This window comes from Salvia hispanica, chromosome 6, assembly GCF_029641045.1.
Source record: "Salvia hispanica isolate PSC_SH4W2 chromosome 6, Shi_PSC_v1, whole genome shotgun sequence".
Lineage (NCBI taxonomy): Eukaryota > Viridiplantae > Streptophyta > Magnoliopsida > Lamiales > Lamiaceae > Salvia > Salvia hispanica.
Genome location: NC_142697.1, coordinates 38,370,256 through 38,387,420, shown reverse-complemented (window position 1 = coordinate 38,387,420; position 17,165 = coordinate 38,370,256). Strand labels below are relative to the sequence as shown.

Below are 17,165 nucleotides of genomic sequence, written 5' to 3'. Positions count from 1 at the left end.
CTAATCATATACACTGAATATGTCTGAATATCTCTCAAAACCGCTCCAACACCAATTTGCAACCTAAAATTGAGCAGTTTCGGAGAAAAATGCCCGACCCGGGCAAAATGGGGCCAACCCGGGCGTTTCCACTGTCCCCGGGCATTTTTTATGCTGAAAACGCTCGACCCGGACGTTTTTGCACTCCTCCGCGCAGCCTTCATCAAATGACCATAACTTCTTCATTCGAGCTCCGATTGAGGCGTACAAGGTACCCACGCGAAGCTATTTCAAAGACGAAGATAACGGTGGTAACATAAAAGAATTTGGATGTCATATTGATAGGAAAAGAATACTTTGATTGAATCAGACCCCACCGCTTTGGCTCATTGTAGTCACTCCACATATACATCTATCAACTAATATATAATGATCAAACCTTAATGATCAATTGATAGATGATTTAAACATACAAAATAGGAGAAAACTTGGACTATAATGAGCATCATTTGATTCACATCATCAATCATCCCTAGCTTTCAAAACCTCTCTCCTCTGCTCCATTAATCCTCACGTTCCAAGACTTGCCCAATGGTCTATTCTCCTCTATGAATGTTTACAAATTGAGAAATTCATTCACAATACTCGTAAATGAAGTGAAGCTTTGGAAATTGCAAACATTGAAAGAATATGCTTTTGCTCCTAAAGTGTTTGATAAAATGGATCAAAGAGGTTTTCTTATGGTGAATTAAGTAAAATCACACAAAGTTTGAGGGTATAAATATTGAATATTTGATTTGCATCAGCTAGCTTGACATTTACGTCAAAATACAAGAAAAAGTGACGGAAATTCAAAAATTTAGTAGTAGTAATTATGTAATTGCAACACTCCATTTGTTATGTGTATCGGATTAATAGCTTGAAATTTACCTCAAAATATAAGGAAAAAGTCACGGAAATTAGAAAACCTTAATTATTTCAATATATGTTATGTGTATTGGATTTAAAGATTGAAATTTATGGCAAAATACAAGAAAAATGTTACCAAAATTTAAAAAACATTTCCGTAATTTCAATATTTGGTATGTTTATCGAATTAATGGCTTCAAATTCACATCAAAATACAAGAAAAAATCACGGAAATTAAAAAAACATTGGAGATTTTTCGACATACAAAAAAGAAAAAGATAGCGTCGACAGCAGGGTTCGAACCTGCGCGGGCGAAGCCCAACAGATTTCAAGTCTGTCTCCTTAACCACTCGGACATATCGACTTCTTGCTATTTTTCTAAACTGTATTTAACAGATAATAAGAGCGTGGCTATTTTATCTCAAGAGGGAGATTGTGCATGGGATCTACACGTGTATTTCGTTACTAAAAATTGGAAATGTTATTTCTACAATTACACCATGAAATAAAGTATATCCAAGACTGCTGTGTTTAAGTTTAAGACTTTAATTATATACACATACATAACATAATCGATCTCAAAACCTCTCACTAAACAGAAACATTAACATTGGGCAGATCACAAAATCCCCTGCTCCAAATATAAATTTGGCTCTATTATTATTCAACCACCACCAAAATATGCCTACTATACACTTTCTACAGACTAACATCGTGTAACCCTAACCTAAATTCTTCTTTATCATACAAATGATGCTCCACCATCTATAGCGATTCTCCGGCAAAAGAATAGTCTTCGACTTCCGAGTAAAAAACCTTCCGGCCACGAGCACACCGACGAAAAGGAGGCTCCGTTTCGCCATATCCAGAACGGAGCCTCCACAAAGAATCTTCACCTTTCTATATACATTGAAAAACCTTCACCTGCACGGGGAATAGGATATCGATTATACAACGTTACTCCACGTTTTAAGACCGAGTAAGATAGGTTGAAAAATGGTACTAATACTCACAATTGGGAATATGCACAACCTAGCTACTGTGGAGTGAGTCTCGGCAGCACCTGAGATCCCGAGCCATCACGGCCGGATTTCTACTAGGGATGCTCGTCCGGTGCTGTTTGAAAGAAGCGTGAAATCTCGCGGTAAAGCTGCTCTGCCTCGAATGGTTTTGAGACGTAGCCATCCATGTCGGACTTCAAGCATTTCTCGTTCGTTGCCTGGATGACGTCTGCAGTCATGGCCAGGATCGGTACGTGCCAGTTTGAGACGTTGTTGTAGTCTTCCATGGAGAGGTCTCCACTTCGGAGACCTTTGTTGATGGCAGCCTCAGTTTTCCGGATTATCCTTGTAGCCTCGAACCTGCACGTTTTCCTACGGTTAGCTAAGCCGAACAAGCACTGATTCAACGTGTGAAGTTAACTCGATTTTAACAAAGCTTACCCGTCCATTTCTGGCATTTGAATGTCCATGAAGCAGGCATCGAAGGTATGGGGTGGAGTTAACAAAGAGATTGCGTATTTCCCTCGTTCTGCGTTTACCACGTCAGCGCCATACTTCTTCAGAGCGCCAGCGGCCACCCTGAGGTTTACCGGATTGTCATCCACAACTAAAACTCTCCGGCCATGGAGGAGACTGCTGAGGGTCGATGAGTGAAGCTCTCCATTGCGACGGCTCCTAACACCCATAACTCGGCGCAGGGAGGCAGCAAGCATATTTGCTCTCAGGGGTTTCGTGACAACAAACGGAGTCAGGTCATCTGAAGCCGAAACTCCAGGCCGGTTATAGCTCGACGAATTGGATAGAAGTAAGGTCTTAGGGCTGACTCCACAATCTTTCTTTAACTCATTATACAAAACCACCAACATATCTAATTGCTTCTCCCATACATCTTCTTCAACGAAAACCATGTTTATAGGCGTTGAGCCAGAAAACACTCGGCTGAGATGAGAGACTACCTCGACGTGAATCCCAAGTCGCTCGATGTGATATCTGGAGACCTTGGCACGGACAGGGTTAGGGTCCACGACTAGAGCTTTCATCCCCTGGAATTCTGAAGAAATAGTAGTAGACGGATGGTCAGGTATCTCCCCATTCGATTCAGAGCTGCCGTTGGTGAAAACAGCTGTAAACGTGAAGGTTGATCCCACATCGGGGGTGCTGGACAACCCAATTTCACCTCTCATGAGGTGGACCAAGCACTTACTGATGCTCAAGCCAATACCAGTGCCGCCGTGTGTTCTAGTGATGGAAGGGCCAACTTGCATAAATGGTTTAAACACCCGTTCTTGAGCTTCATGCGGGATCCCTTGACCTGTGTCCTCGACTGACACGATAATATTTACTTGATCTGCTAAGGACACCATCGCGGATGTTTCTCCGAAAATCGTGAAGTCGGCCCAGCTTTGCCGTCTGTCAACTACACTCAAGCCGCTCAAGGAGCTAGTCGGGTCTCTGTCCGCTTCCATTTCTGCAACTTCTTCAACGAGATGAACGGTCACAAATATGTGTCCTTTATCAGTGAACTGTAAAGGAATATACATAGTCAGTCAGTATTGGAACAGCAAGGAAACAAACGGATAACACTTTTTAAGTCGAACTCACTTTCATTGAGTTCCCCACTAGATTCGTGATTATCTGTTTAAATCTTCCAGGATCGCCAACCAGCATATCAGGGATTTTACTAGAGACGTAAGCTGCCAACTACACGTGCATTTGTCGAACATAAACACGAGTCAAGTTAGATAACTGTCAAAACAGGAAGGAAGAATCCACCAAGTCCAATAATTTAATTTACCTCAACTTTTTTATCTTGTGATTTTCCCGAAAATAGTGATAAAACGTCATCCACAATCCCCCGCAAATTGAAGTTCACTGCTTCAAGCTCGAGTTTACCAGATTCAATTTTCGCTTGATCCAACACCGCGTTAATAATTGAAACCAAAGTTTTACCACTCTCTCCTGCAACTCTAACATAGTCTTGTTGAGTGTCATCAAGATGTGTATCCATAAGCATTTGAAGCATCCCTGATCGAACAAACAACAGAAGCTCGGTTTGCTTCAGAAGCTGAAAAGTTATTAGATTTTGAAACATAAATAAGATGTATTTATTCACTTACCAAGAACACCATTCATAGGGGTTCTGATTTCATGAGAAACAGTAGCAAGAAACTGCAACGAAAGAAATATTGTATGCTGACTTCAGAGTACTTTAAAAAAAATAGGGTCTTAGCTTAATAATATTAAAAGATACTGAATAAATTACCTGAGACTTTGCAGTATCAGCATCCTCTGCTGCTTTCTTAAGACCCGCCATTTTTACGCAATCCTCAGTAACTTTGGCTATTCGACTCAGTGTAGCATGGAATATTTGTGCCGCAAGCAATGTAATTATAAGGATAAAGACAGATGTAGTTATTGCAACCCATGGCCACGGAGGCTTCTGCTTGAATCTGCATCAATAAATTTCTATCGAAAGTCACCACTATGAAATCATTTATAGATTCATCTTGCCAAAGATGACGAAAATTGATCCAACTACACATACAGAGAACCTTATACAAAATCGCGTATATTCATAGCCTATAAGAAAAGCATCGAGGCAAGAAGAAGAGCACACATTACCTGCAATGCATCTCATGCTTCCTGAAAGGATCTCCAAAGTTAAGAGCACTGACATGGAATAGCCCATCGAACGAAGCATTTGAGCCGTACATACTGATAGGAAGGGAGGAATTGGTAGTATCATACACGTTCACGAGGATAGTATGTTTGCTAGCAAGCTGTTGAAGTAGTTTCTCTACAAGTGATTCAATGTCGAAGATACCTCCAAGATACCTATTCGAAGAAAGAATATACTGAAATAAGACTAAAGGTAACATTCACATGAAAGGCCACTTTAGACGACACAATTGCGTTAGATGGCATACCCTGCACTTGCTTGGGTCCTTTCAGCTGGTGTTGCATTGGGAGGGAGATCCCTCTTATAGACGGCAAAAGTCAGTATTACTCCTAGGCGATTCGTTTTGAGCAACCTAAACGGGGCAGTTAGGACGCCTTTTCCTGATTCTCTTGCACGCAATATATTGTCACGATCTTCCTGTTAGCACAAGGAATTCTGTCACAAGGTATTCTTACGCTAATTTCTTCTCCCACATTGTATGATTGCTTGTGGAAAGAACTTCTATACACTCATAAAGTGAAGTACACAGAGATCTAGGAGACAGAAATCTTCATACGAAAAAATTACCTTTCCTGACAGCATATCAAGAGAGATTACATGAGCAACAGTTTCTTGAGCAAAGATGACGGGAGCATATTCCTTCTGCACAGGCGATGGTTCAAGGTCTTCTGGATGATATTCGTCTTCATGAACTGGGTTTTGTTCATCCTTGTCCATTCTCTTTATAGTCCACCCTTGTTGGATCTCAAATTGCTCCCTTTCATCATGAAGCACTCTCACTGCATATGCAACTCCACTAGTAAGAGGTCTCTCAAACGATGTTTTGTCCGTATACCTTGCGAAAGTTCTCTGCAAGTAAGCCGGGCAACAAGTTAAGGAAGGCACTTTACTATATACTCCATTCAAACACATCGAACGTTATAATTCCAGTACAAATATGCATGTTTTCACAGCAAAATCGATAAGGACATGATTTCCATAGCTTACAACGAATAAGGATTCAACTGAAAACGAGTGTATCCATCCATCAACGGACAATTAAGAAACTGAAAACAGCTTCAACTCCAACTAAAGTTACCTAATAACAGCTTTACCTGATCAATTGCTGAGGGATTCTTGGCATGGTGGAAGATTGAGATTATAACAGACATTGCCTGGATGTGATTCATGCTCACATTAAACTGATCCTGCAACATCCTCGCCCTCTCGTCACACATGCTAGTGAGCATTTCTTTCCTCTTCTCCACGGCTTGTGAGCTCATGTACCATAACACAGACAGTGAGATTATGAACCCAAACACTATCCATGCTATCAAAAGCTTGGTCCACCAATTCTTCTTCTCTTCCCCCGAGGGTGTATGCTGCGAATGCTGGTGATGGATCTTGGAACCACGCCCCGGTAGCTGATCCCACAGTTTCACCCATATCTTCCATCCATCGCCAAGCAAACTATTCTTGGTGGTCATGATTTTTCCATTACTCAGCCAATTCAAAGAGATCAAAGACAGAAACCAGCAGCAAAGCATCAAAAGAAGATGGCCCACCTTCAACCCAAATCCAACTATGTGAAGTAAGTTCATCTAACTCCAAAACAAGAAACTTTCAAACAGTAACAAACTCAGCAATCCTACTGAATTTTCCCCATTTCTATCGAGTGTTCACACCAGCACAGCCGTAGAGAAGAGATAATCACAGGATCCCATCTAAGAAACTTGAATCAAATCAGCCAACCGCCTCAAGAAAAATCAGATCAGGAAGACAACAAATTAGTGCAGGGCTATGTGATGATGCTACCTTATCCACCTTAATTGCCACAAACTTTAACCTCAAACACCAAGAATTGAGTGAGATGATAAAATTCTCCAACACCCCAACCAGAGAAAGAATCAAGGAATCTTCAAGATTCCACCTTTTTTCCTTGACAAAACGAGAACTTTGGTTTCTATCTTGTTAGCTACCAACCAAAAGCTCAGACGTAGAAATGCTCCGAAGCTACTAACCAAGCAAAGATTCCCTTCACAACACTGCAATCAAATCATTCATACCCTATAAGCAAAGCCAAGAATCTGCACACAAAAAGATAAATCTCCTTCTGAATAAGTTTTACCTCAAAATTCCTGAAAAAACACAGTAATCGAATTGTGCGTTTTTGAGTTTGACTCTCAAATGAGCCAACTATTTGGAGCTCTGGACAGCAACTGGGGTAATAATATGTTTGAAAGATTAATGATTGCTGCAGTAAATAATGTTCCCACTACGAGAAAAATAAATTGAAAAAAAAAAGAAAGCGAGAAAAAGCATCTATAGAAGAAAGAGGGGAAGAAAAAAGAAAAGAAAAAAGCTTAGATTAATATGGACACTATGCACAAGAATCTGTGAAAGCTAGATGAGGGGAATATGGTGGTAGAAATGTCTGCTAGTAAAGGACCATTATCTCTATCCCAATTCATCCATCCATCTATCTCCATCCGCACAAGAAAAGCAACAAAAATTAAAAAAAACAATAATAATCCAAGCAAAAGAAAAGATTAAATTTTGAAGATTAATAATTGCAGGAATAAACTAGCAGAGAGAATGGGAACAATAATTTATTAAAGAGAGAGGGCAGAAAAGGCATACTCCCACTCACCATGATAAAGAAAAATAAAAAATGACTGCTTTTGCCAACTCCTTTGATGTTCACATCCACTGGCCAAGTCTTACACGCCAACAAGTTAACTCTATTGTTCTTTTTTGGATGCATCCTCACATTGAAAGTCCTAACTACCCTTTCAATCATTCAAAAATATCCCAAATCATAACCTCTTCCCCCCTTTTTGACATTGTGTGTTTCAAGAACCCTCACTCGATTAAATAATTGGAACTGACACCAGCTCAACTATGATGATGCTGCTGAGGTAACTATCAAATAAAAATTCGTTCTTGACAATTAATCAACGAATTAAATACCCTTTCCCCTCTCAAATGGAAGTGACAGCCATGTTGGAAGGGGGAAATTTTTTCAAGAATTGATTGAAGCTGAGGCCCATGATGAGCCCTCAAGGTGTTATTATGTTTTGCTTTTGCTCCCCCTTGTTATTGAATCTAATTAAAGTGCTGTTTAGCTAAGAGGGCTTTGCACCACTAGCTCTTCTTCTAGATGGAATATAGCTCTCATAATTGAGAATTACACTTGGATTCTTTTATACAACAGACAAATCCCTATTGCTTGCTTACCTTATATGTAGATCATGCTAAAAATGCATACTGTGTTTGAACATAAATGCTGAATAGAAATCGAATTTCAAATACTTGCAAACAAACACAGCACACCCTCTTTAATTAAACTAGTAAGTAAGTACCTTTCACTATTGGAATGTTAAATTTTTGTTCAATGCAAAAAAAAATTGAAGGGTTTTGGCTTTTTGGCACTGACAAATTGACTTTTATGGTGCACAGCAAGGTTGTAACCAACAAACCTAGTCTATGATTGGATAGGCCTTGTCTTCCTCATCACCCTATTATTTGAACTAAGAGAAACGGAATAAAAGAATTAATATTCCCAAAAGGGACCGTAGAAGGGCAAAACGGGCAACAAAAAAGTGAGTGGCAAAATCGTAATATGGCTAATGAACGGGGGTGAAAGGATAAGAGGGGTTTTTGGGGGGGTCATGAAGTGATTAGGCCATCATACAGTCTACACCCACCTTCTTCTTTTTTCAATTTGATAAAAAATAAAAAATAAAATAGTGTTGGTGTTGTGTTCTGGGCTTTGAAAGCGACGGCCCACGTCAGCCCACCAGTAATTCGGCCAGACCGATGACGTTGACCGCCCTATATAATAGCCCATTATGGGCTTTTAATTTTTTGGGTGGTGCGTGTTCAGTTTTTTAGCGCCACGTGGCATAATGGGGTGGTTCCTCCTATATTTCTTGTTCTTATCGCTTATCCACATATTCGTCTACCCTTTTTTGTTTTTTCTGCGTCTTCGTCTTTTTTACAGATAATTCATAAATCTCCCCACCAATAAATATTTTATGCAATTATTTTTTAGAACACGAGAGTTCTGCATTTATTGACGCGCACTTTAATAATTTCAAGTTAGCTCACATTTAATAATTAATACAATGTCGAATTTATCCGTATTCACATTCTGGCATCGGGTGCTTATGCGGGCGAGACGCCATGAGTTGCTGCGGAGGCCGCGGCTCGGTCTGTGGAGCCGTTGCCCGTACATAGCGACCACAATTTGAGATATGCATATTTACACTTCTAGAGTTGTAATCAGTAAATACTTTTTGGATAAATGTACTTATAAACATTTATTATATTAACAAGTGGTAGTAGTTCTTCTTTTTATAATTGTAAGGCTCAGATTTTTTGGGTTCACTATCAAACTGAGACATCTAATTTTGAAGTGTGAGATGATCATTATCATGATCGGCAGGTCAGCTACACTTGCAACAAAAATTGAATATAGAATAATTTATAAGAATATTAACAATAACATTAAATCTACAAAAGCTACTAACATATCTAAAATACTACGATAAAAAAAATTATAGATTGAAAATAACACAGTCACTAATCTCATTTTATTTTATTTTTGTTTTTTAATTATTTTAATAAATTTTATTTCTATAAATACCCACATTTACTTAATTCTCATTTTTCACACCTTTTACTCTCTCTTTTCATACTTCCAATTTTTTATTTGTCAAAAATATCAGAAGATCTCAAGCAGCATCCGTGCAATATGTATACACAATAGTGTGGGATCCGTACAATCTGGTAATTTAGATTATGTCAAAGAATGACTCGACGAAGCCGGTTATTATGGATACTTTCCATGTGTCTGAGATTGAGCTTCCGCATGATGATAAGAAGCTCGAGAAAAAAAAAATTAAAAATTTTAAATTGATGTACTTTTCTATTTTATTACGTCTATTAGGTCTCTATGGGAATAAGAACTCCAAAATAATTCAGCTAATACTCAGATCACTATATTGTGTCTATTAGGTCTCAATGAAAATAAGAACTCCAAGACAATTCAGCTAACACCCATTACTACAACAGATCAATAGTATTATTATTGATTCAAGAATACTTGGCAATAGATAGTTCATCCAACGAATTATATTTGATCTACTACGTGTTAACCTATCTAAAGTAATTATATCAGGAAACATAAAGTCCGTGATTAACAATTCATGCATTATTCCATTTACTATTAAATATGGTATTATTCGATCATCATGATCAACTATTATGGAATGTTCCATTCAGAATTAAGTTGTGAAATTATTTTAATTGGAATGGATGAGTATAACTGATATCACATGATTATTCATCTAGAATTAAATTAAGATATTCAAATCTTATAAACCAAATATAATAGTACATATTTAATTCCGATATATAGATATTGCGAATCAAAAACCGCTACATAATTATTTTATGTCGTGATAAAGATATTGTTCACAGAGTCACAAGTCATAATCCTAGATAATTTTTTTATTTTCATTTATATCGTGAGAACTTGCGCCCTTATTTGCTAGTCATAATTTATCCATCAATTCGATTTCAATAGTTACAAAAGGAGAGAAGATGTACGGTAGTAAATTGTTTTCTTTAAACAACTAAAAAGCTATTAGGCCATAAATGTCTTTTCCATTAAGTATTACACCTCCCCCACATAATAAACTCAAACAAATCACATGAAACATTCCTATGTCATCTTCTATTAATACTTTGCAGGATAATGTTTTAGAAAATTAAACAAAGATTATGACATTCCACCTAACTCTTCCAAATCCCATCGTAAAAGACATGATCAACACCAATATTTTACTACAAATATCTACAGCTCTTAATTACCACATTTTTACTTAAACTAGCATAATTAATTTTAATAATGTTGGAAATATAGCCGGCAACATGTTTTAACAGTCAGAGCCTACATTTGGGCCGTTAGATGAAGTAATATGTGGGAAAATCTCTTACTAATAAACAAGAAAATGTGTGCGTTGGATCATAAACAAATGATTAACTTAATCACTTTGCATAATTAATTTGATTAGTATATTGTAATCGGTAGGGTTTACTTAAAGTTGTATGAAAGCGATTCATCCACGTGATTGAAGGTGGGAACTTGCCAAACCTTATTTTATTTTATCTTCATTATTTAATTTAATTTTATTGTCGAATATTGGTTGCGATGCACTACGAATGCAGCCTGCATATGACATTTAGTTTGCAATATTTGGTCGATGCTGACTATTTTTATTTTTTATTAGTATATTTAATTTGATTTCAGATGACTTTAATACTTAAGTACTTAACCAATAGCCGCAATAGATATTTTTATATTAGTGGATGAATTTATGTGAGATTACGTTTTTCTGTCGTCACCCTTATTTCATTAAGTTCATTTTAATTTTAACAATTTTACAAAAAATAATTACTTTTAATACTTAATTATATATCAACTTATTTACATTTTCTATCACGTGACCTACCACTTTATTCACTGGAGTACAATATATTTTGAATACAAAAATATATGAGTAAACCATGTGACAATCTTGCAATTTTATTATGGATGTTAGAAAATATGTAAGGAAAGTTATTTACCAAATTTAATAAGATACACAATGAGAATGATTTTGGAACGTAATTAAATAGTACTCCCCCGTCCCCGATTAAGAATCATACTTTGATCGGACACAAGTTTTAAGAAATGTAAAAAAAAATTAGTTGAAAAAGTTAGTTTAATGTGAGACCCATTTTTTTATAATAAAATGTGATTGAATTGAATTAGTGGAATGTGAGACCTAGTTACTATTTTATGATAAAAATGAAGTGCGACTCTTAATTAGGGACGGACCGAAATAGAAAAGTTTGACTCTTAATCGATAAATAGAGGGAGTACTTAACATCTTTTTAATTTAAAAGGGAAAATGATAGAAAGTCCAAATTAGTTCAGCAGGCCTAATTTTGTCGCGGCTCACAAATGATGTAATTGTAGTTTGAAAGGACAATCAAGTATTTAATAATTCGTAGTATTAAATTAACCTACATCTATTTGACCAATGAAATATCTTAGTTTACACTTTACAATTGTACAAATTATTCTCATCGTCACGCAATCAATGATCTAATTAGTTCAGAATTAACGTGGCCAGTTAATCACCATTACTGTTAAAAATCTGTAAAACCATTCATAATGTGAAAATAAAGAAACGCCCTTTTACTGTTTTACATGTATGCAATGTCAAACTGTTATTTACATTTAAAAATCGAAAAAGATGAATTAGGTATGTATATAGCTCTCAGGTAAGCATTTAGAAAAATGGTTAAGTACTAGTACTATAATTGATTATAATTCTACTCCTATATAGTATATGGTTACACATTTTATTTTTTGTAATTTTTTTTACTTTCTTTTCTCTCGTATTAACACAATAAACATCTTTTTCTTAATTCTTTTTTTGGAAAAAGAATGCCACAATTATGATGAAGCGGAGTGAGTATTAGTATTCATCAATAATATTTTAGCTTTAAAATCATTAATGTGGAAATAGAGAATCCAGATTATATTTCGATTCATATAACTTTATATAACTTTTGTGTGGCTAATATATCATTAATTGATATGAATTTATAATTAGCACTATTCCCTGATCACGCACTCCCCCTATAAGTGAGACGTGTCTTTTTAGCACGAATTTTATGAAAATAATATTTAAAGAGTTAAGTGGAGTTAGAGAATGTAAAGTATGAAATAGAATATATATACAGGGATGTCAATTGGGCCCGTTCGGGTTCGGACCAGCCCATTCGGGTCGCCGGGCTATTTGGGTGCGGGCCATTCGAGTTATGAATTTTTCGGGTCATAAATTTTCAACCCTAACCCTAACCCGTCGGGTTTTGGGCTAACCCATCGGGCTATTCGGACCTAAAAGCTTTCGAAAATAATCTCTTGTGTCAAATTTTTCTTCTATAAAATGATTTTAAATTTTAGATACTTTTTTTTTAGTTTAGAATCATATAAAATCTTCAAATTTTCATAGTTTTCTTCAATAATACTTGAAAAGAAGCCTTTCATCTCGATCAACTACAACATGAATTAAAGCTTATTAAAATGATAAATATATTAAGATTTTGATGGGTTAGTTCTTAATTTTGTCTTGATTGACTTTGGTGGTGGTAAGACACTAGTGCCAGATGATAGGACAGTGCAATAATGAGTTGAGATGGAACTTAAAAGCTGATATTATGGGATCGAGTGGAAAAGTGTAGAATGAAGATTAGATAAGACTGATGATTGTGTAGAATGAAGATTGAAGATTCAAAAATAAAAAAAAAAAAAACCCTAAAACTTAATATTTTATAATTAAAACTCACAACCCATCGGGCCAACCCGTTTAACCCGTCAACCCATTCGGGCCAACCCGTTTTGCCCGATTTGTATTCGGGTAATAAAATTACAACCCTAACCCGCTCACGGCTCATATTACTGGGTTGTTCGGGCCGGCCCATGGGTTTCGGGTTGAATTGGCATCCATATATATATGTAGAAAATATAAAGTAATAGAAAAGAAATGTGTTATTTTTGGTACATAGAAAAATGACCTATTTTAGGTGGATATCCTGAAAAGAAATGTGAATCGCTTATGATGGACCGGGGGGAGTATTAGAAAGGGATATTTACTATAATGATGATATAATATTGCATGACGATATATTTATTAATTTACTTATATCTAGACTGGGAGAGACTTTGATTTTCAAAATATACAATATCTAGAGCTTTATTTTATAAAAAATGCTATGTTTGTAAACAAAAAGCTGATAGCCAAATTATAGTATTAAAAGCAAATTAATATTAACCCAAAAAAAACTCTATTTTTCATAATTATATTTTATAAAATGTCTGATACAATCATGAATTATAGCATGAAGTAAATCTGAATGGGCTGTAATATATATCCGTTAATAAGGCCATATTTATATGAACATACCAAAATGGGCCTAAATATCAAAGCCCAACTACGATATTTTGATGACCGGTGACTGAAACATTTACGTGCCTACGTATGATCAACCAATGATATTAGGCCACGTATATCACATACGCGTTTGACCCAATCAGAAGCCAGTGATTGACGCGGCCATCACGAAACCGAAACGCACTCGGTTTTACTTGGCATCTATAATTACTGTAGAAAGCGGCAGGATTTATATCGTAATTCTGCCAATTGCTTTAAATTTTCCCAAGAGGAAAAGGGAAAACGTCGATAAATAAAGAGATCGGTTGCTGATTATTTGCTGAGTTTTTTGTTTGAAGCTTTAACGGATAGCCGATCTCACTTTAACAATGGTACAATTTCTTTTATTTGTTAATTTTGCTATGATTTCCGCTTTTTATAGCCGTGCTTGTTGTTGTGAATTCTAGATGCTTCGGTCATCTTTTCATCGAACTATCGCCTATCGGTGTTGATCGTGTAGTGTTCTTTATCGATTATGTAGACTGTAGCTAGTTAATTATTCGTTAAATTTGAGGCGGTTTCTGCCAATTAATATTGGTATACTTAATTATTTGAAATCTGAAACGAGAATTATATGTGAAATTCAATGTGGTGGAATAGCAGAATAATCATGTGTATCCTCTCATTAATCCTGTCCTTGATTACTCGCAATGTCTTCTTGCTAAATAGGATTTTGAGCAAGTTTGATAATTAGGTTTAATGTATGAAAACAAAGCATTATATTACCCTCGAGTTTTTTGGTATTACCCCCAAATTTGTGTGCTAGTTATGTAGAACCAAGATTCATGCACTTTACTCAAATTAAGCAGATTATCATCTTCATGTTTTGTGTTACCAATGAACGAGAGTTTGTCAATTGTGATTGAAAAATAAGTAGTAAATAAAAATTGAGCACAGCTAAAAGAACAAGAGTGGCTAAGATAATTAATTAATGTGGTTATAAAGGCTTTTTATTCGCATTCGCTAATCTGTCTGAGTATTCATCAGTTTCTGGGAAAGTATATTGCTTGAAGAGTTGGATTGCAGTATAGAAAATTGAAGTAAATAACTCACATTGTGGTATTCATCACTTTTTGGAGAATTTATTGTAATTTTATTGATACAGACAACTTCACGGAGGCTTGCTGACAGGAAAGTGGAGAGGTTTGAGAAGAACATAACAAAGCGAGGTTCTGTCCCTGAGACCACTGCAAAGAAGGGCAGCGACTACCCTGTTGGCCCTATCTTGCTTGGGTTTTTCGTTTTCGTTGTCATAGGATCATGTAAGTGTTTAATCAAATTATGAATTTTCTTTATGTTCGTAACAGAGTATCTTATTCTCCCACATGTGACATTAGATTTATGGTGTATGTTACTCTGTGCTTATTTAAAAAGATTCTTGGCTAAAGTGCATGCCTATTTTGAACTGAAGTAGTTTGTTATATCTTGATAGTGAATGACATTATCTTTTGTTATGGGCAGCACTCTTCCAGATAATCAGGACGGCGACGAGCGGAGGTGTTGCTTAAACCTGATGGTCGAGGGAAGGCAGAGGTGATTTTGTGGTTATGTACTAGTTTAGTTGTGAAGCAACATAACCTTGCAGTTATGTAGTTTTAAGACTCCCCAAGCCTCTTCTAAAACATTCGAATAAAGTTTTTTTTTCTAATCTTTTTTTACTCTTTTTGGCAGTGTGATATACTCCTATATCTTTACCTGTTTGTTTGATATGGCACACATGTTAGGTTTTCTGTAAGCTAGAACAGAGAACCAGATTCTTCGAGTTTTTACTTGCGCGATCTAACTTCCAAAGCAGCCAACTTTTTCCTGATTACACATATATCAAATGTCATGTCCCTTATTGAAGATTTAGTTATGAGCCTCTTTAAGCAATAATTGAAGAACCCAAGCATGAACACTCACGTAAAATAAGAATTGACCATTTTACTTCATATAAACGCAGAAGCTGCAAAATCACGTTATATATATGGAGAAAAAGATTGGAATTAATTGGTTATGCTAAGGTTTGAAGTGAAAAAAAAAATAGAAGAGACTAAATGATTAGCTGATACACTAATGAGGTTAATTTGCCTGTGGGCTGTCTGTGTGCATCAATCAAATTCACTCTCTATTTTGGGCCAAGCATCAGATCACACCATTTTTTTTGGTTAATTCTGCAATTATTGTTTAAATATCATACAGTACAAATTGCATTATGCACCATCCTCGTTAATCCTATGTTGTAAAAGTTAAACAGCTCTTATCTTCAAATGAAAGTAAATGTCGTCAGATTCTGGAACAAAATCTGCTTCGTAGTTTGAGAAGACAATTTGCATCTGAGTCGAAGAAGGCAGAGAAAAATCATATTGTAGTAAGAAAAATAAAAATTCTATGTTCAATATCAGTTGCCTGCATCCGTTTATGAACAAAAGAAAAAAAGAATATGAGAGTTTTTTCTTGGTGCCGACCCAATCCACATATCATTCTCCATAAGGGAATCGGGTGAGCCTTATTCCAATTGTTGGCTAATCGAATGCGGGCTAATTGAGTTATTCTTTTCATGTTAGAAATTGTTGACTGTAACACTAAACATTTGAGTTTCAAACTAGTCCACCGGTTTATCGTGCTAAAACCAAAATATTACTCCCTTGTGCACTTTTTTTACTCCACTAAGTTTCTTACATATATACACGTCAAACATTTAAAAGAATTAAATATATTAAATATATTACAAGAATGCACTTTAAGTACTACTAGTATAAAAGTATTTAAAAATATGACATAGGATAAAAATGGCGTTTGATAAATCTTGAGTTGCTAATTAGTTTAACATAGTATAAAAAAAGGTTATTGTGAATGTTGATATTTTAAAATCTGATTTAAAATTCTTAAAACTAAAATGAAATATAAACACCTTTCGATGATTTTTAAAAGATATTTTAGAATTTAGAATATTTTCTTGTGGTGAATTTAAAATTCTGCACATATATATTAGAGGAATTTTTATTTTTATTTTTAAATTAGTTGTCAAATAAGACAAAAAGGATAGACAATGTGCATTTAAGGTGACCCAACAAGTTTTAGATTAGTTAGGTTGCACTTGCAGGCTAAGTGCTATAAAAGTTTTTTAGATTTCAAATTTTAATTCTAACCTCTTAAATTTACCGATTTATTCGGGTTAGATAACGAGATTTGAGTTATTTAGAAATGGTTGTTGCTAAGGTGATCTCTCTTTGTACTCCTCCCTTTTATTTTCTGTGTGAGCTCTAAGCGGTTGAGTCTTAAGTGTTGCTTTTGTTGGCTCCTTTTATCCGTTCTTGTTAATCTAAGTGGTTTGGCTTTCATAGCTTTTTTGTCTTACTTTTTTATTTGTTTGATTTGCTCACCCTTTTTAAATGTTGTTTGAGCCTTTACTTTATAAAAAAAAATAAAATTACACTTTCATCTCTCATCTTAAGTAGTAGTAGTACTACTATGGTGAAAATAGATAAATAAATAATGTGATATATCATATATCCATGTAGATTGACATCCTTGGTGCCATCTTAAAATAGATAAATTAATAATCTGATATATCCATATTGATTA

At 35.6% G+C, this 17,165-nt stretch overlaps 2 protein-coding genes and 1 non-coding gene across 3 annotated transcripts; 1 reads left to right on the top strand and 2 right to left on the bottom strand.

Annotated features, from left to right (window-relative positions):
- Positions 1 to 1,170: 1,170 nt before the first annotated feature.
- TRNAS-UGA (transfer RNA serine (anticodon UGA)) lies at positions 1,171 to 1,252 on the bottom strand. Its single transcript has one exon. It is a non-coding gene; the product is annotated as a tRNA-Ser (tRNA).
- Positions 1,253 to 1,394: 142 nt separating this feature from the next.
- On the bottom strand, positions 1,395 to 7,148 carry HK3 (histidine kinase 3). Its single transcript, XM_048103309.2, has 12 exons — positions 6,677 to 7,148; positions 5,664 to 6,593; positions 5,137 to 5,418; positions 4,817 to 4,986; positions 4,512 to 4,724; positions 4,153 to 4,339; positions 4,007 to 4,058; positions 3,685 to 3,914; positions 3,492 to 3,590; positions 2,331 to 3,412; positions 1,902 to 2,249; positions 1,395 to 1,812 (listed from the first exon to the last, which is right to left on the bottom strand). Exons 2-11 carry the CDS (start codon positions 6,147 to 6,149, stop codon positions 1,985 to 1,987), a joined length of 3,066 nt encoding a protein of 1,021 aa, XP_047959266.1. The 5' UTR covers positions 6,150 to 6,593; positions 6,677 to 7,148; the 3' UTR covers positions 1,395 to 1,812; positions 1,902 to 1,984.
- A 6,622-nt stretch (positions 7,149 to 13,770) lies between these two features.
- LOC125204172 (uncharacterized) lies at positions 13,771 to 15,248 on the top strand. Its single transcript, XM_048102745.2, has 3 exons — positions 13,771 to 13,930; positions 14,704 to 14,860; positions 15,060 to 15,248. Exons 1-3 carry the CDS (start codon positions 13,928 to 13,930, stop codon positions 15,104 to 15,106), a joined length of 207 nt encoding a protein of 68 aa, XP_047958702.1. The 5' UTR covers positions 13,771 to 13,927; the 3' UTR covers positions 15,107 to 15,248.
- The last annotated feature ends 1,917 nt before the right edge of the window (positions 15,249 to 17,165 follow it).

Bases quoted from the DNA above. Each gene is read 5' to 3' on its own strand.
- HK3 (XM_048103309.2), bottom strand. From the start codon at position 6,149: ATGAACTTACTTCACATAGTTGGATTTGGGTTGAAGGTGGGCCATCTT. The intron at 4,725-4,816 runs GTATGCCATCTA...TTCTTCGAATAG, and splicing joins AGGACCCAAGCAAGTGCAGG to GTATCTTGGAGGTATCTTCG. The intron at 2,250-2,330 runs GTAAGCTTTGTT...GAAAACGTGCAG, and splicing joins CAAATGCCAGAAATGGACGG to GTTCGAGGCTACAAGGATAA.
- LOC125204172 (XM_048102745.2), top strand. The intron at 14,861-15,059 runs GTAAGTGTTTAA...TGTTATGGGCAG, and splicing joins TTTCGTTGTCATAGGATCAT to CACTCTTCCAGATAATCAGG.